This window comes from Geotrypetes seraphini, chromosome 3 (assembly GCF_902459505.1).
Source record: "Geotrypetes seraphini chromosome 3, aGeoSer1.1, whole genome shotgun sequence".
Lineage (NCBI taxonomy): Eukaryota > Metazoa > Chordata > Amphibia > Gymnophiona > Dermophiidae > Geotrypetes > Geotrypetes seraphini.
The window spans coordinates 191,851,937-191,866,418 of NC_047086.1; the positions used below are offsets into that span (position 1 = coordinate 191,851,937).

General features: G+C 42.3%; 1 protein-coding gene across 4 annotated transcripts in view; it reads left to right on the forward strand.

Annotated features, from left to right (window-relative positions):
- PDE1B (phosphodiesterase 1B) overlaps positions 1 to 14,482 on the forward strand; it is a 657,058-nt gene that overhangs the window by 612,089 nt on the left and 30,487 nt on the right. For all 4 annotated transcript variants that reach the window (XM_033937713.1, XM_033937714.1, XM_033937715.1 and 1 more), the window contains 2 exons: positions 4,523 to 4,643; positions 8,608 to 8,744. In XM_033937713.1, coding sequence (XP_033793604.1) covers positions 4,523 to 4,643; positions 8,608 to 8,744 — 258 coding nt within the window. The remainder of the gene's footprint in view (positions 1 to 4,522; positions 4,644 to 8,607; positions 8,745 to 14,482) is intronic.

Consider the following 14,482-nt stretch of genomic DNA (forward strand, 5'->3'; position numbering starts at 1 on the left):
CAACAGTACGTCCCCTGTCTTGCAGAATCTCCAAGCTATGAAGATAGGTTGTTTAGTCCGTAAACAGTTCCCATTATGAGTTCAAACCTCTGTCTTAGGTCGTATAGGCCATAATCTGGGCGGGGATCCCAGTATGCTTATATCTTACCCATCGTTGAGCGAATGAACGGTGCATAAGGGATGCATGAAGCTTTTTCCGGAGGTTCAGGTATAAAGGTACCAAGATGTCATGAGAGAGTGTGCAAGTATGGAATATGGGATAATATTATATCTGACCCTGGTAATGGTAATGCAATAGGCCATGCCAAATTAAAACCAAATTAGAACCAAATTAGCAAGTGTCAGAGAAGATACTGGAAATACATGTATAACTGCCTTAAAAAGCTAGAAGGAAGCTTGTGAGATAAAGAAAAGTACATGTGTTTCACTTTACAGCAAAGGAAAATCATAATAATGCATAGCAAAATTTGTACAATAATTAAGATAATGATAGGGTGAATTAAAACATTAAATACGTGGTTTGCAGTGGGCGAATACCCAAAGAAAAGTTCCCAAACTGAGACATGAGCGTCTCGTATTAAATTTTGTGCAATCTGTCCATTTAAAAAAGTGATATTATGATTCACTTCTTTGGAGGTTTTCTTAAGTTGTTCAATGTAAGTATGGAGTTCAGTAAAGTTCAGCAGCTTTTGAAATGTCTCATTCCCCATACCAAGAGGTAGTGGATACCCAGCATATGAAATAAAGTCTGGAATGTCCATAGAATAGGCTAAATAGGTGGAATTGTACAGCAAAGCGTTTTTAGGAAGGTGGCTATATCCGATGAGCAGGAAACATTATGTACAGCATGTGTGTAAAGGTCTTTGCAGTCAGGGTGCAGGAAGATGAATTAGTCCAGCAGGAACCGGCAGTCTCTTTAATCTGGTGAGATGCACGCTTGGGATGAAATGATGTTTGCACAGGATCTGATGTTTGCACAGGATACAAGTGGTGTTCACCCTTGAGATGAAATGATGTCTGTGCATACAGGGAGGGATTTGAAAAGAGTCCCGATATCATTCAGCAGCTGTACTCCAGTGTGATCCAAATAAGAGATAGAAAATGGAGGAGAAACCATGTTGCCTGTACTGAATGTAGAGAGAGAGAGAGAGAGAGAGAGAGAGAGAGAGAGAGAGAGAGAGAGAGAGAGAGAGAGAGAGAGAGACCAGTTCCCTGTACTGAATGTGGCAACATGTAACAATATTAATGCATTTACTTGGTATAGTTATGGCAAAAGAGAGGCAATATTCAGGTACTTAAGGTTCTAAATCAGACATTCCAAAAAGATATGTTTTTGTGTGCTGCATATAACTATTATGGCACTTCAGAGAGACCATAATTCTGTACTGAATGTATATAAAAAAAAATTATGTCAGAAATGTGTACTGAATCTAATGCGGAGCATAGAATAAACACGGTATAAAGTGAAATCTTTACTTAAAAATATAACCCCTAACTAAGCTAAATTTAGGATATAAAAAAAAACATTGCGCAATTGGGCTAGTTAAAAAAAAATAAAAATGGGGAAAAGAGCTCTAGAAATGGCCAATATTATGTATCCTGGGGTACCCTCTAAACTAAAACAAATAGACAAAAGACAGACCACATGGCACAGACAACATAAAACACAAATTTTGAGGCGTCCATCTGTCAAGTGTTCAGGGCTGAATTTAACTCTGCAAATAAACACATTGTTATAGAGAGAAAAAAAACCCCAGCAAAGATGAACACCTGAGTAGTACAAATAATACATATCATAACCATCTCATATTCAGAAAAGGCATAAAGCTAATATCTTCTTTGGAACGTCTCTATCTCTGCAGTGATAAAGAGGAACCTTGGAAAACATTAGAAATATCTTTGTGCCAAAATTGGTCTGGGATGGCTATGTATATATATCCGAACTGCTGCTAAGAAAAAGAAAAAAAAATTTCAAATTAGCAGCATCCTCAAGGTCACTTAAAGCAAACTTTGTCCATGTTCCATTCAGGCCGACCTGGACCACATGTCTGCCACCTGGGTCCCACTGCACTCGGAGGAGTGGGCACTGCGGTGCAAGCACTCGGAGGAATGGGCACTGCGGTGCAGAAGTCAGGTTATCTGTTTTCTTTCTAAACTCCTGAGAAAGAGAAACCATTTGTTTTTGAATATCGTGCAATGTGTGTTTTCTGGAAAATTACCCTCATATGGACCCCCTTTCTTGTCAAAATATTTGTGTACAATATCTGTGAGTTCTTGAAAATCAAAAGGGTTCATATTTGAGGCTGCAGAAGTCAAAAGGGTTCATATTTGAGGCTGCAGAAGTCTGCCTTGGTTCGTGGGCAGAGAGAATGGGCTTCTAAATGTCCCTGTCTGTGTGTAGCCTTTGAGATTGAAATGCTCCTACTTATGAAGGAGGGAGACTTTAGTTAAGAGGTTGAAAATCGAGGTAAAGCGTGTTAGGCAAGAGTCATTGGCATAAATAATACACTTATGCCTACACTTGCCCCCACTGGTTACTACCTGAAATTTACAGGCAGAAGTTTAGCAGGATAAAATATAGAAGAGCAGAGGTGTCAGCTGCCAGTTCCAGTCCAGTGTGCACTGGGCCTTTCACAGGGCAGAGACTGACAAGAAATAGAATTAAAAGCACAAGGTAAAAAAAGTAAAAGTTATTAGTACAGATGTGGCGTGTCTTAATTGAGTGACTGTTTTCACTTTGAACCCTGCTTTTCTTCAGAGCAGCTCAAATATTCTTACATGCAACACCCTAGCAAGTCCCAACCACAACCAATTTAGAAATCAACTCAATCAATTACCCTATTCAAACCACCCTAAAACTACTAGGTATGACTATTGACATAGGCTGCACCATGCAACCACAAATAAACAAAACAATACAGAAATCCTTCGCAGTTATGGGAAACCTTAGATAAGTCCGAAAATTATTCTAAAGAACACAATTTCAGCTCTTAGTACAATCTCTAATCCTAAGTATACTAGACTACTGCAACATCCTCTACCTCCCCTGCCCTGCAATAATGATTAAACAACTACAAACAATTCAAAACACAGCTCTGAGACTCGTCTACTCATTGAAGAAACATGACCACATTACAGTGGCATACATCGATTGACTTTGGCTTCCAATCCAGGAAAGAATACAATTTAAATTCTGTTGTATACTATTTAAAACTATAAACGGAGACAGCCCAATCTACCTAAACAACCGCTTTATCCAAACTACCTCGACCAGGCATAGAGAAACACACACCCCATTCACATACCCCCCCCAATCAAAGAAGTAAAACGGAAAAAACTATACGACGACCTACTAGCCACTCACGCAGCAAAACTAGATAACCAAATCTCCAACCTATTGATAACAACCCCAGACTACAAGATGTTCAGAAAGGAAATAAAAACTATACTCTTCAAGAAATCCCTGAATAAAGCTTAATACCACGAATACCACCTTCTTACCATCCTCTCCCTAACCCCTGATCCTACCTGACCCACTCTTGGAAATGATCTTTGATCTAACTTTGTAACCCTCCTTCTATAACTCTTTTTGTAATCCGCATTGAACCGCAAGGTTATGGCGGAATAGAAATCTGTAATGTAATGTAATTGTGTGGTAAAAAGATGATGTTTCTGGGGGCTGAGAGCAGAGAGGAAAAGCAGTAGTGTGACTTGTTTTCTGCTAGAGATGGAGACATCTGCCTCAGAGGCAGGGGTACAGCAGAACACCCACAAGGGCTTAGAAGCCCCTAGAATTAAAGGGTGGGTTCAAAGGTTACATCATGAAGCCAAGCATTTCATGACATTGAAGGGAATGGGATTTATGAACAGTCGGCTTAGAATAAAGTTAGCATAATCCATGCAGGAAACTGGCTATCTGATTTTACAAGCTGTCAGCATAGTACAAACCATAATGTAAACAACCACACACAAGCTGTGGTAGGGGTTACCAGGCATCCGGGAAAACCCAGACATGTCCTCTTTTTAAGGACTGTCTGGGTAAAGGATGGACTTTCTAAAACTTGGCAGTTTGTCCAGGTTTTGGAAAGCTCCAAGGAGCTCTGGTCACATCTGGAGACCATCTGAGCCTGCGCGAATGACATCGCACACATCCGTGCATGCTCCAGGTCCTCTAGACGCAGCCAAAGCTTGTCGGAGAAGAAGAGGAGGAGGTTTGTGGGGGCAGGGCTGGAGGCTGAACTGGGAGAGGCTGGGGCAGGATGGGGCCAGGGTGGAATGGGGCGGGGCCAGAGACAGAACAGGGTGGGGCCATGTGTCTGGATTTTTGCAGCCTGAAAAACGGTAACCCTAAGCTGTGGAGGCACAGCATGTGCAGTAAATAAAGCAATTTGAACAAAAAAGTTGAGTTGGACTGAACTGGGAATCAGAGAGCAGCAGATTTTCCACTCAGGGTTTCAACCGCAGAGGGTCCCTTGAGCCCTCTCACCTTCTGATTATGAACCCTGTGGTTTTATGCTTGCAGGTTTCATCGAGTTCATCGTTGACCCAACATTCTCAGTCCTGACAGATGTGGCAGAGAAGATTGTTCTTCCCCTGATAGAGGAAGGCTCTAAGTCCAAATCTCCAGCCGCTCCGCAGTCCAGGTATGTACCCATTGACAGGTTATGTTCTGCAGGTCCTCAAGAGTGGTTTTCAATTGTGCCCAGTCAAACGTAGTTCTGAATGGACTCCCTCCTACATAAGCCTCGCCAAAAGGAGGAAGGTGTGTTGTGTTCACTTCCAACTCTAAAGAAAGTATCATCCAATTAATTTATTTATTTAATTCATGCTATATCCCATTCTCCCCAAAGAACTCTAAACGGGTTACAGGGTTGAAGGCTGCCTTTTTCTTGCTCATGGAATAACACTCTAACCGGCATGAAAGCCTCTGTCCTGCTCAAAGTGAAATCACAGGGTGTTTTTTTTAAATCCCCTTTTCCTTCCCCTCCCCCTTATCCGCTTTCCATGGAGCACTTTTACTGAGGCAAGAGCAATTGCAAGAAATGAGAAAAGCATCACTGTATAATGGAACAAAAATAAATATCTTTCATGTCTCAGATCTCTCCCAGGCAGTCTGGTAGATGATTAATAACGATGTCATTGATGAGACATGCAAGGACTTCACTGAAGCAGAAGCATTTCATTTGTTTTGGGTTTTTTTCATGCCATTGCATATGTGCTGCCTGTTTACCATCCCACAGGAATCAATGCATGAGATTGAAATGTACAATGCTGCTGTTTCCCCATGTTCGTAGTAAAGTAAAATGAATAGTGTTTTGTGAATGATGTCACCGTCAAGTGGCTTGGATAATAACATGCAACCCTTGAAAAACTGTAAAAACGCTCAGTTGTGATTGGATTGCTGTCATGCTATTCTTGACTTAGAGCTGATATCTTTATGCCGTGGACAACCATGCTTCTTTCACTTTTCAGACGTGATGCGCAAGGCTCAGCCAGTGGCTTGGTACAGTGAGGTGTGTTGTACTACAGAGGGCCCAGATGACATTTAGTTCAAAATACTGCTATAAAGTTGATTACAGGCCATAGGAAGTTTGATCACGTTACACCTCTTTTAAAATCAGCACACTGGTTACCCATCTGTCATCAGGTTATTTATAAAATACTTTTATTAGTTTTTAAAATTTGTGTTGCAGATGCTCCCTCTTATCTCTTTAGATATTTAGTTAGTTAATTGGTTTATTTATTTTAAAATTTTATAGCCAGCTATATCCACAGTTCTGAGCAGGTTACATAACAACATTCATAATAACTAAGGGGGTCTTTTACTAAGGGCTCCTTTTACAAAGGCGCGCTAGCGGTTTAACGCGCGTTATAGCGTGCGCTAAACCACCGGACGTGCTAGCCGCTACCGCCTCCTCTTGAGCAGGGGGTAGTTTTTGGCCAGTGCGGGGGTTAGCGCATGATGAAAAGTCACGCGCGTTAACTCTGCCAGCGCGGATTTGTAAAAGGAGCCCTAAGGCACGCTAGCTTATTTAGCAATTGCTAAATGCTAACGCATCCATAGAATATAATGTGCGCGTTAGCATTTAGCGTGCGCTAAATCGGCTAGCGTGCTTTAGTAAAAGACCCCCTTATGTTTCTTTCAGAGTTTTAAGATCTAATAATCAAAATCATTTGGTGGTCCCTACATTTAGAGAAATTTTTGTAGACACTGTGTAGTTCAATTTTTTCTGTTCAAGGACCAGAATAATGGAATTTACCTCCTATTCATCTTAGACTTCAGACCTCTCTTAATCTTTTTATAAAAGATCTTAAAACTTTCCTGTTTTCAGATGCTTATCCTTACACTAGTATTTTAGCCCGTTACATTAATGGGTGCTAGAATATATGTCTGTCTGTCTTTCTTTATTTCTGTCTCTCTCTCCCTCCCGCTGTCTTTATTTCTGTCTGTCTCTCTCCCTGGCACCCTTTGTCTGTCTGTCTTTCTGTATCTCTCCCTGCCCCTGTGTCTTTCTTCTTTTCTTTCTGTCTGCCTTCCTCCTGCTGTCTGTCTTTCTTCCCCCCCCCCACTTCCCTGTGCAGCAGCCACAGCAGCATTCCCTCCCCCTCCATGTCCCTGTGCAGCAGCATTTCCCCACCTCCCTGTGGAGCAGTCACAGCAGCAGAATTCCCTCCCCCCAAACCACTTCCCTGTGCAGCAGTAGCGTTTCTCTTACCCCCCTTCCCTTCCCGCAATCCCGACAAACCTGCCTATTCCAGCAGCGTGTGCAGCACTCTACACACGCTGCTTCGGGGCCTTCTACTGCCCTGATTTACTCTGGCACGTCCCTGATGATATCATCAGCGAAGCGGCAGAGAAAATCAGGGCAATAGAAGGCCCCGAAGCAGCGTGTGTAGAGTGCTGCACACGCTGCTGGAATTGGCAGGTTTGGAGTCGGGACCACAAAGATCGTAGCGGTTGGAGTGTTTTGTCGGCGCTTCCCTTCCCGCCCCGCGAGGTGTCGCCACAGCTCCTCTCGATCCCCACCAGCGTCAGAAGCCTTCTCCGATGCTGGTGCGGCTGGTGAGAGGAGCCGAATATTGTGGAGAGCAGGGAGTCCAGCGCTGGCGGCCAGTCCTGTCGGCGAGTGTAGGTAGATGCTGGAAAGAAGTAAGGCTGGGGACTCGCGCAGGTAGGTGCTGGGAAGAAGTAAGGCTGGGGACTCGCACATGCGCACTCCTGCGGCCACAGACTTACGGATCATGGAAGCACGCAGTTAAGAGTGCGCATGTGCGGCTAGGGTTTTATTATAAAGGATTCTTAAGAGCTATCTCTAAGTTGAACTCGACTAGTTGGACTGAGCTTTAAGATCTTCCCTTCCTAGAGTCCTCACCTTGCTATTGATGAGGGAAAAATTGGGTTGGGTTTGTGAGAAATATAGACTTTCTGCTCTACTGACCCGTTGATGGCAGCAATTTAAGGATATCTGGGGTAGATTTTTGGAGGTGGAGGGTACTGATCCATGTTGATTCTGGGGGGGGTCCTCTTGGTGTGCTGGGGCTCTGGTCCTCGTATTGTTATACTTTATTCTATTGAGGTACAGGGCTAGTAGTACTAAGGGAGGAGGGTTCTATCAACTGTCTCTTGGGGGAGAGGGAGGTCTTTTATGGTTTGGGGGTAGGGGTCGGGGGGGTGTTTCCTTGGGGGCTTAAGAAATTGGTTAACACTGTTACTGAAGGTACTAGGGCGATTAATGTTTCTGAGCAATGTTTCTATATTGTTGTAGATTCTTTGGGTTGTATTTGCAGTGTTTAAATAAACCCCCTCTTCTAAAGCCCTGAAGCCCATAGAGATATAAAGGGCTTCGGGGCTGTTGCCACGCAGCAACTGCAAGCGCGGCTTTGGTAGAAGAGGGTGAAAGAATTACAAAAAAAAAAATCTTTCCTCTCCTTATTTGTTTCCCAATGTGTTTTTTTTATTTTTATTTTTTTTTTTGTCTTTACTATCTGTTAATGTGCTTCGACCTTTTTTTCCACACGTTCATGTTGTGTTTTTTATACACATCCCATTTTTTAATAATTTTATAATTATACTGTAAGTTGCTCAGATATTTTAAGATTGGCAGAATATCAAATTTTAATAAAACTTGAAAACTTGGATTTTTGAGCTTGGCTTCTGCTCCATAGACTGGCCAGAGCTGAGGATATTGGAGAGAGCTACACTGAAAGAACCTTTGTAAGGAACTATAGCTTATGAGCCACAGTCATGTGCATCTTTTTAGATTACCTGACTTGTACAGGAGGGGGCAGGGTATGCCTGTTCACGATGGGGATGGAAGGAGACTTTGATTCTACAAGGGCTCTCATTGCAGAGATGCCAAGCTACCCTGTTCCAGGAGGGAGATTTTACACCAGTTGGGGATTTCGGCCAGCCCTGTCTTGCTGCATTATTGCAGCACTGATTTCAATTGATAGAATCAGAGACTACAAATCCCATACTGCTTTGGGATACAGATTTAAAACCAAGACTTGCCAAAACCTCTTCCTCCTGGAATCGAGCGACTTGGCAGCTCTCTGTCACTGGCATTGTTTGTATTTTGTGTTCTCCTGACTTCTGTCTTCCCACAGCTCTCACTGGAGACAGCCCTCCCTGGACGAACAGGCTGACCTTGGAGACATCAATGCAGACATCAGAAGCTTCCGGTCCACCTGGACCAAATACATTCAAGAAAACAAGCAGAAGTGGAAGGAGAGAGCAGCAAGTGGTGAGTGCAGAGTCTTGTGCATATGATTATCAGTGCAAGAGAAACAGGTTGTCACCAGCAAAGAAATGGAGCTCATAAAAAATTACAGGCTTCTGGAGGGTACAAGAGAGGGTAAAGAGGAATTACCGTATTTTTCGCTCCATAAGACGCACATTTTTTCCACCCAAAAGTGGGGGGATAATTTAAGGTACTGGGGGTACATGAGGGTATGGGGGATGATTTAAGGTATGGGGATGATTTAAGGTACTGGGGGGTCACATGGGGGGTATGGGACCTGCCTGCCTGCCACTTGGCCTGCCTGCCCTGTGCCCTGTCCCTGCCTGCCCTGTGCTCTGTCCCGGCCTACCACTAGACCACCAGAGGGGGAACAGGGTACAGAGCCTGGCAGAGAGGGGGGGACAGGGTGCAGAGCCTGGCAAGGATAATTTGGTTCAGAATGTTTTTTTCTTGTTTTCCTCCTCTAAATCTAGGGTGCGTCTTATGGTCATGTGTGTCTTATGGCGCGAAAAATACAGTACTAGCAGTGATGTAGTAATTTGGGGGGATCAGTCTGCCCTGAGTTCCATGTTGATGGGGGGGGCCAGCACGCCTCTTCCTCTCTGCTCCCCCGTCTGTTCCCATTTCTCACCTCGTCACATGGATGCCCCCCATTCCCTTCCCTCTTACCCTGCAGGTCCAGCACCTCTCTCCCTTCTCTCAGCACCTCTCCCATGGATTTAACACCTAGCTTACTCTTCCTTTCAGTTCTCCCTGCAGTCCAATACCTCTTTTCCTTCCCTCCAGCTCCCCCTCCCATAGGTCCAACATCTTTCCCCCTACCCTCTAGCTCCAGCTCTGACCTGTGTTTCCAGTACCTCTCCCTTCCCTCCAGATCCTAACTACAGTTCTGGCATCTCTCTCTTTCCTTCAGCTCCAGTCCCCTCCCCCTCCACGTAAGTCCAACACCTCTCTTCCCCCAGCCAACTTCCAGCACCGTCCTTCACTTCAACTCCAGCTCTGGAGGTAGCCAGTACCCCCTCCCCCACAGGTATAGCGATAGCGGCTGCAGCAACACCCTCCCTCCCCCATTAGGGTCAGCATCTCCTCCCCAGGTCCCCTCACACCTATGTTACCCGAAGGAGCCAGCCACGCCATGATGAAAAATCTTCAGAGGCCAGTTCCAAGGTGTTGCTTGAATCTGATCCTGATGCAATTTGTGGAATAAGGCTTTTTACCACTCCTGGAGGGTAGTAGAAGGTCTTGCTCCTGTTCCTGAGGACTAACCGCAGTTTGCTTCAGGAACCCGACCCCGTGTCATTCTCTAGTGTGCACTGCTGGATGTCTGCCAAATGTTCAGTGACTGATTCCTTTACAAAATAAAAAAAAGTCCACCTAGCGAAACACTGAAGACCATACAACTTATGCAACTGAGCTCCAGAACAGAGAGGTGTAGACATCAAAGCAAGCTTGGGATTATTTGAGGAGAGCCATGATACGAAAATGTGGCTCCATTCAGATGTGGTTCAAGATCTGCATTCTTTCTTTTTACTAAAGGTTGATGTTCTGATATTTGAATCCTTTATATGATGCTTTCTCTCTGCTATGCACATTGTGGCCTGTAATTTCTGTTCTTCCTGTGATACCAATTAAATTTTATAGTTGTAGTTTAATGTACTACACATTTGGAGTGCCAAAGAGCACTCATTAAGAAGATGAAGCATTGCCAATCTCTTGTTAAGAGCAATTAAGTAAATTGTTTATTGGAAAACCATGTAGCGTTATCTTATGATACTGTACTTTTTGGTATGTCTATGAGAAAAAAAAGTCAGATATTAATGTGTAATAACAAACTTTTATTGATTTTGACCGGAGTAGCCGTCCAACATATTACTAATAACTGGAAAGATCATAGTAGGCTTAATTTTAAGTTTTGGTGGAATTCAGTATGTCACATATATAGAATGGAAAGGTCAATAGCGGTACAGAATGGAAATTATAAAAACTTTATTAAAATTTGGAAACCATTAATGTCATTTTGTCATGATTGATGCCATTTTTCTAATATTTTTCTATTAACTATGTAAGATTTAGGGTTGGGTGGGGGGTGGGTTTCCATTATATGAAAAAAAATAAAAATAACTAGAGGGATCTCAGGGTGGGAGGGGGAGGGTTATATTTATAACTATAAGATATAATGATAAGATGTATAAGTGCTTAAATTTATTTTATTTGTTATAATTTTTGTACACTTGATGAAAGTTTTAAAATGAATAAAGAATTTAAAAAAAAAAAAAAGAGCTACGTGTGAGGCTTTGCTGTAGTTACTTTGCTAACATTTAGTTCTGTCGGGTTGTTTTTCTTGGCTTACTATCGATGCTCCTCCCTACCAGCAGCATGGTTCCTCCTAAAAGGTGGTGTCTGCAGCTCGAAGCTTGAATAATGGAGGTTTTCCCACAAGCACAGAATTGAATGAAAATCAAGCTTAAAATTTAAAACGAAGTAAACATTTGGGCTCCTTTTACTAAGCTTCGCTAGTGGTTTTAGCGCACGCCAGATGCTAACGCCTCTATAGAACTGGCATTAGTTTTTCCACGTAGCACGGGGGGTTAGCGTGTGCTAATCTTCAGCATGCGTTAAAAACGCTACCGCAGCTTAGTAAAAGGAGCCCTTAGGCTCTGATTCTGCAAAGTGCGCCTAAAGTTAGGCATGGTTTGGGCGTCTTCAGTAGACGTAGTTTGCAGAATCACGCTGAACAGCGCTCAGCGCTAGTTAGACGTCCAAATTTTTGGGTGTCCTTTACAGAATCGGTTTTGTAGGTGGAAGTTAGACGTCCAGCCAGTGTCCTTAATATAATAATTCAGATGTTATTAGAATGGCGATATTATGCTGTTTTTCTTTATAATTGTGATATGCTGACAGCATACTATTTCTCTTTTATATGTTTAATCCTTTTATTTATTTCTCTTCTGTCAGCGTGAGTGTGATTTGAACCAAGAACATCAGGGTACAAGGCTATAGGTTTTACCAGTATGCTACAGAGTAAGCTAACAAATTGTATGGCAATTGTAAAACTAAGTCTTATAGGCATTGTAAGGAAGTCTACTTTTGTGCCACAATTAAAAATGTGTTGCTGAGGGAGTTGTTTGGGATTCAAACCCATGACCTCTGGAAAATGAGCACAGGGCTTTTACCCACTGAGCCACAGCAGCTTCCAGTCAGATCTTTCTGACTGCCCTGTGATACCTTAGCCGATCACTAGGCTTCAGGTCTTCAGGATCTCGCTCCACCACAACGCCCAAGAAGTCATTATGATGCAAAGTCGTCAGCCAAACCTCCATGCATTGGAGGGAGGTTATCAGCCTATTGGGGGGCATGGGTGGAGATCACCACAGATAGCTGGGTGCAGGATATTATACAGGAGAGGTACAAGTTCGAGTTCTTTTGTCCACTCCCAGACCTTTTTCTAGACTCTCCGGCTGGGAAGGCAGAAAAATCAGCCAAAGTTCGAGCAGCAGTACAAAGGCTGCTGGATCTGGAAGCTATAGAGCCTGTACCAGAAGAAGACTTGGGCTCTAGCAGATACTCAATATACTTCATAGTACCTGTGACAGGGTGTTCCAGGAATCTAAGGTCCACGGGTCTCCTCATCCACTTGCTGAACAACTCATGGGGGACAAGGAAATAACTGGAGGATTACAGTCCTGCTTAGGTGGGTAGGTTCGCAGGGACCTGTGCACTGGCAGGGCTAGAATGACCAGTGGCGAGAAGGTCCGTGGGGACCTGTGCATCGGCAGAGTGAGAGTGATCAGTGGCAGGAAGGTCCACAGGCACCTGTGCACTGGCAGAGCCAGGATATGCCAGGGTGACCAGACCACTCGGAAGGACTGAATGACATGGAGAGAAGCTCAGCCTACACTATTGAAGATATACAGAACAAACAGCAGACTAGCGCAGAAAGTATTATCAAAGACTTTAATTCCAACAAATAAATATTTATGGCTGATATGGCCATATATCTTAATGCATTCTGCTTCATTTTTTCAATCAAGTTCCTTATATTCAACTTGATGTATTTTATCTGTTCTATGCTTTAATTCTTTCCCTGCCATGCTGGTATTTTCTGCATTATATTGTAAATGCTTTCTGTCTTTATCTGTTTTTAAGTCCGTTATTCTAATTTGTATTTTATCTGTATCCCATGTATTAGCTCATCTTGTTGTGAACCGCCTAGAACTTTTTCGGTATAGCGGTATATAAGAATAAAATTATCATTATTATTATTATTAAAAGGCTGCCATCAGAGGCAAAACTGTAGGGCAAGAAAATAAGGTTAAAAATCATATACTAATCATTCATATAAAAGCAAAAAAAAAAAAAAAAAGTTATAAATAATAAACATGTAAATAAGTAGTGATACATAAAATAACTCATATCAGAGGGTCTGTAAGAAAATTAATATGCAAAAAGATCTTTCAGAATAAAGACATTCAAATTAGCAGCATTGGACTGTGATAAATTGTATACAGTGAACAAGGAGTGACAGGTGGGCAGAATTATTCATCAGTGTGCATAAGAGTGGAACAAGCTCATGAAAATATTCAATCATATTAGTGAGTATACAACTTATGCAGAATTTTGAGTTGATGACAATACATATCTAGAGAGGTAAAATCAAAAATACACACTGTCCTCTAGAACGAACAGTCAGCTGAATTCCAAAATAATTGTCAGATCACTAAGCATAACAGCAAATTAAAACCAAATTAAAACCAATTAAAAATAAGAACTAAAAACAAAGGTCATTGAAAAATACAGCCTTGCAACAAGTCCTTCAGAGTTTCTCAAGCAAATCAACCCAACTTAGAGGTCCTTTTACTAAGCTGTAGTAAGTGCACGCTTACCACACATTGTTTTTTGTTTTTTTTTCCCAATCTTTATTCATTTTTACCTCTTACAACGTGTATCAATAAATTACCACACATTGAAAACAACAACCTTGGGATGCGTTCTGGTGTTCCACGGTAAATGGGCATAAGAATAGCCTTCCTGGGTCAGACCAATGGTCCATCAAGTCCAGTAGCCCGTTCGCACGGTGGCCAATCCAGGTCACTAGTACCTAGCCAAAACCCAAGGTGTAGCAATATACCATGCTACTGATACAGGGCAAGCAGTGGCTTTCCCCGTGTCACACTACATAGAGTACACCAAAAAATATTTTTCTTCAAGGTGGCATGTCTGAGTGGAGAGTAGGCATGACAGTGCTAATCAGTATATGGGACATTGCTGCCTGCTAATTGCTTATTCTGGGGGCCTTTACCGCCTACAAAATAGGAGACGGTAGAGGCTCATGTCTTAATTTTTTTAATGACCACTCACTATGGTATAAGAAAATAAACGAATTTTTAAACAAAAAAAAGAGATCAGGACTTAGGGATATTTGGAGTATTGAGATAGGACAGATAATTTTTCCATCTCAATGGCAAAAATTTTGGTCCTGGAGAATACATACTACAAGATCAGCATCTATGAGTCAAACATGGTTGTTTTTATTACATAGAGTTTTATGGACCCCTACGAGATTACAAAAATTAGATAGTAATAGATCTAATAGATGCTGGCATTGTAGGATAGAAGTGGGGACATTGGACCATTTACTATTCTTTTGTCCCTGCATTAATTCCTTTTGGAAATTAATTTGGCCCCAAATTAATAATTTATTAGAAAATCATGTTGGACTATCATATGATACAATATTATTT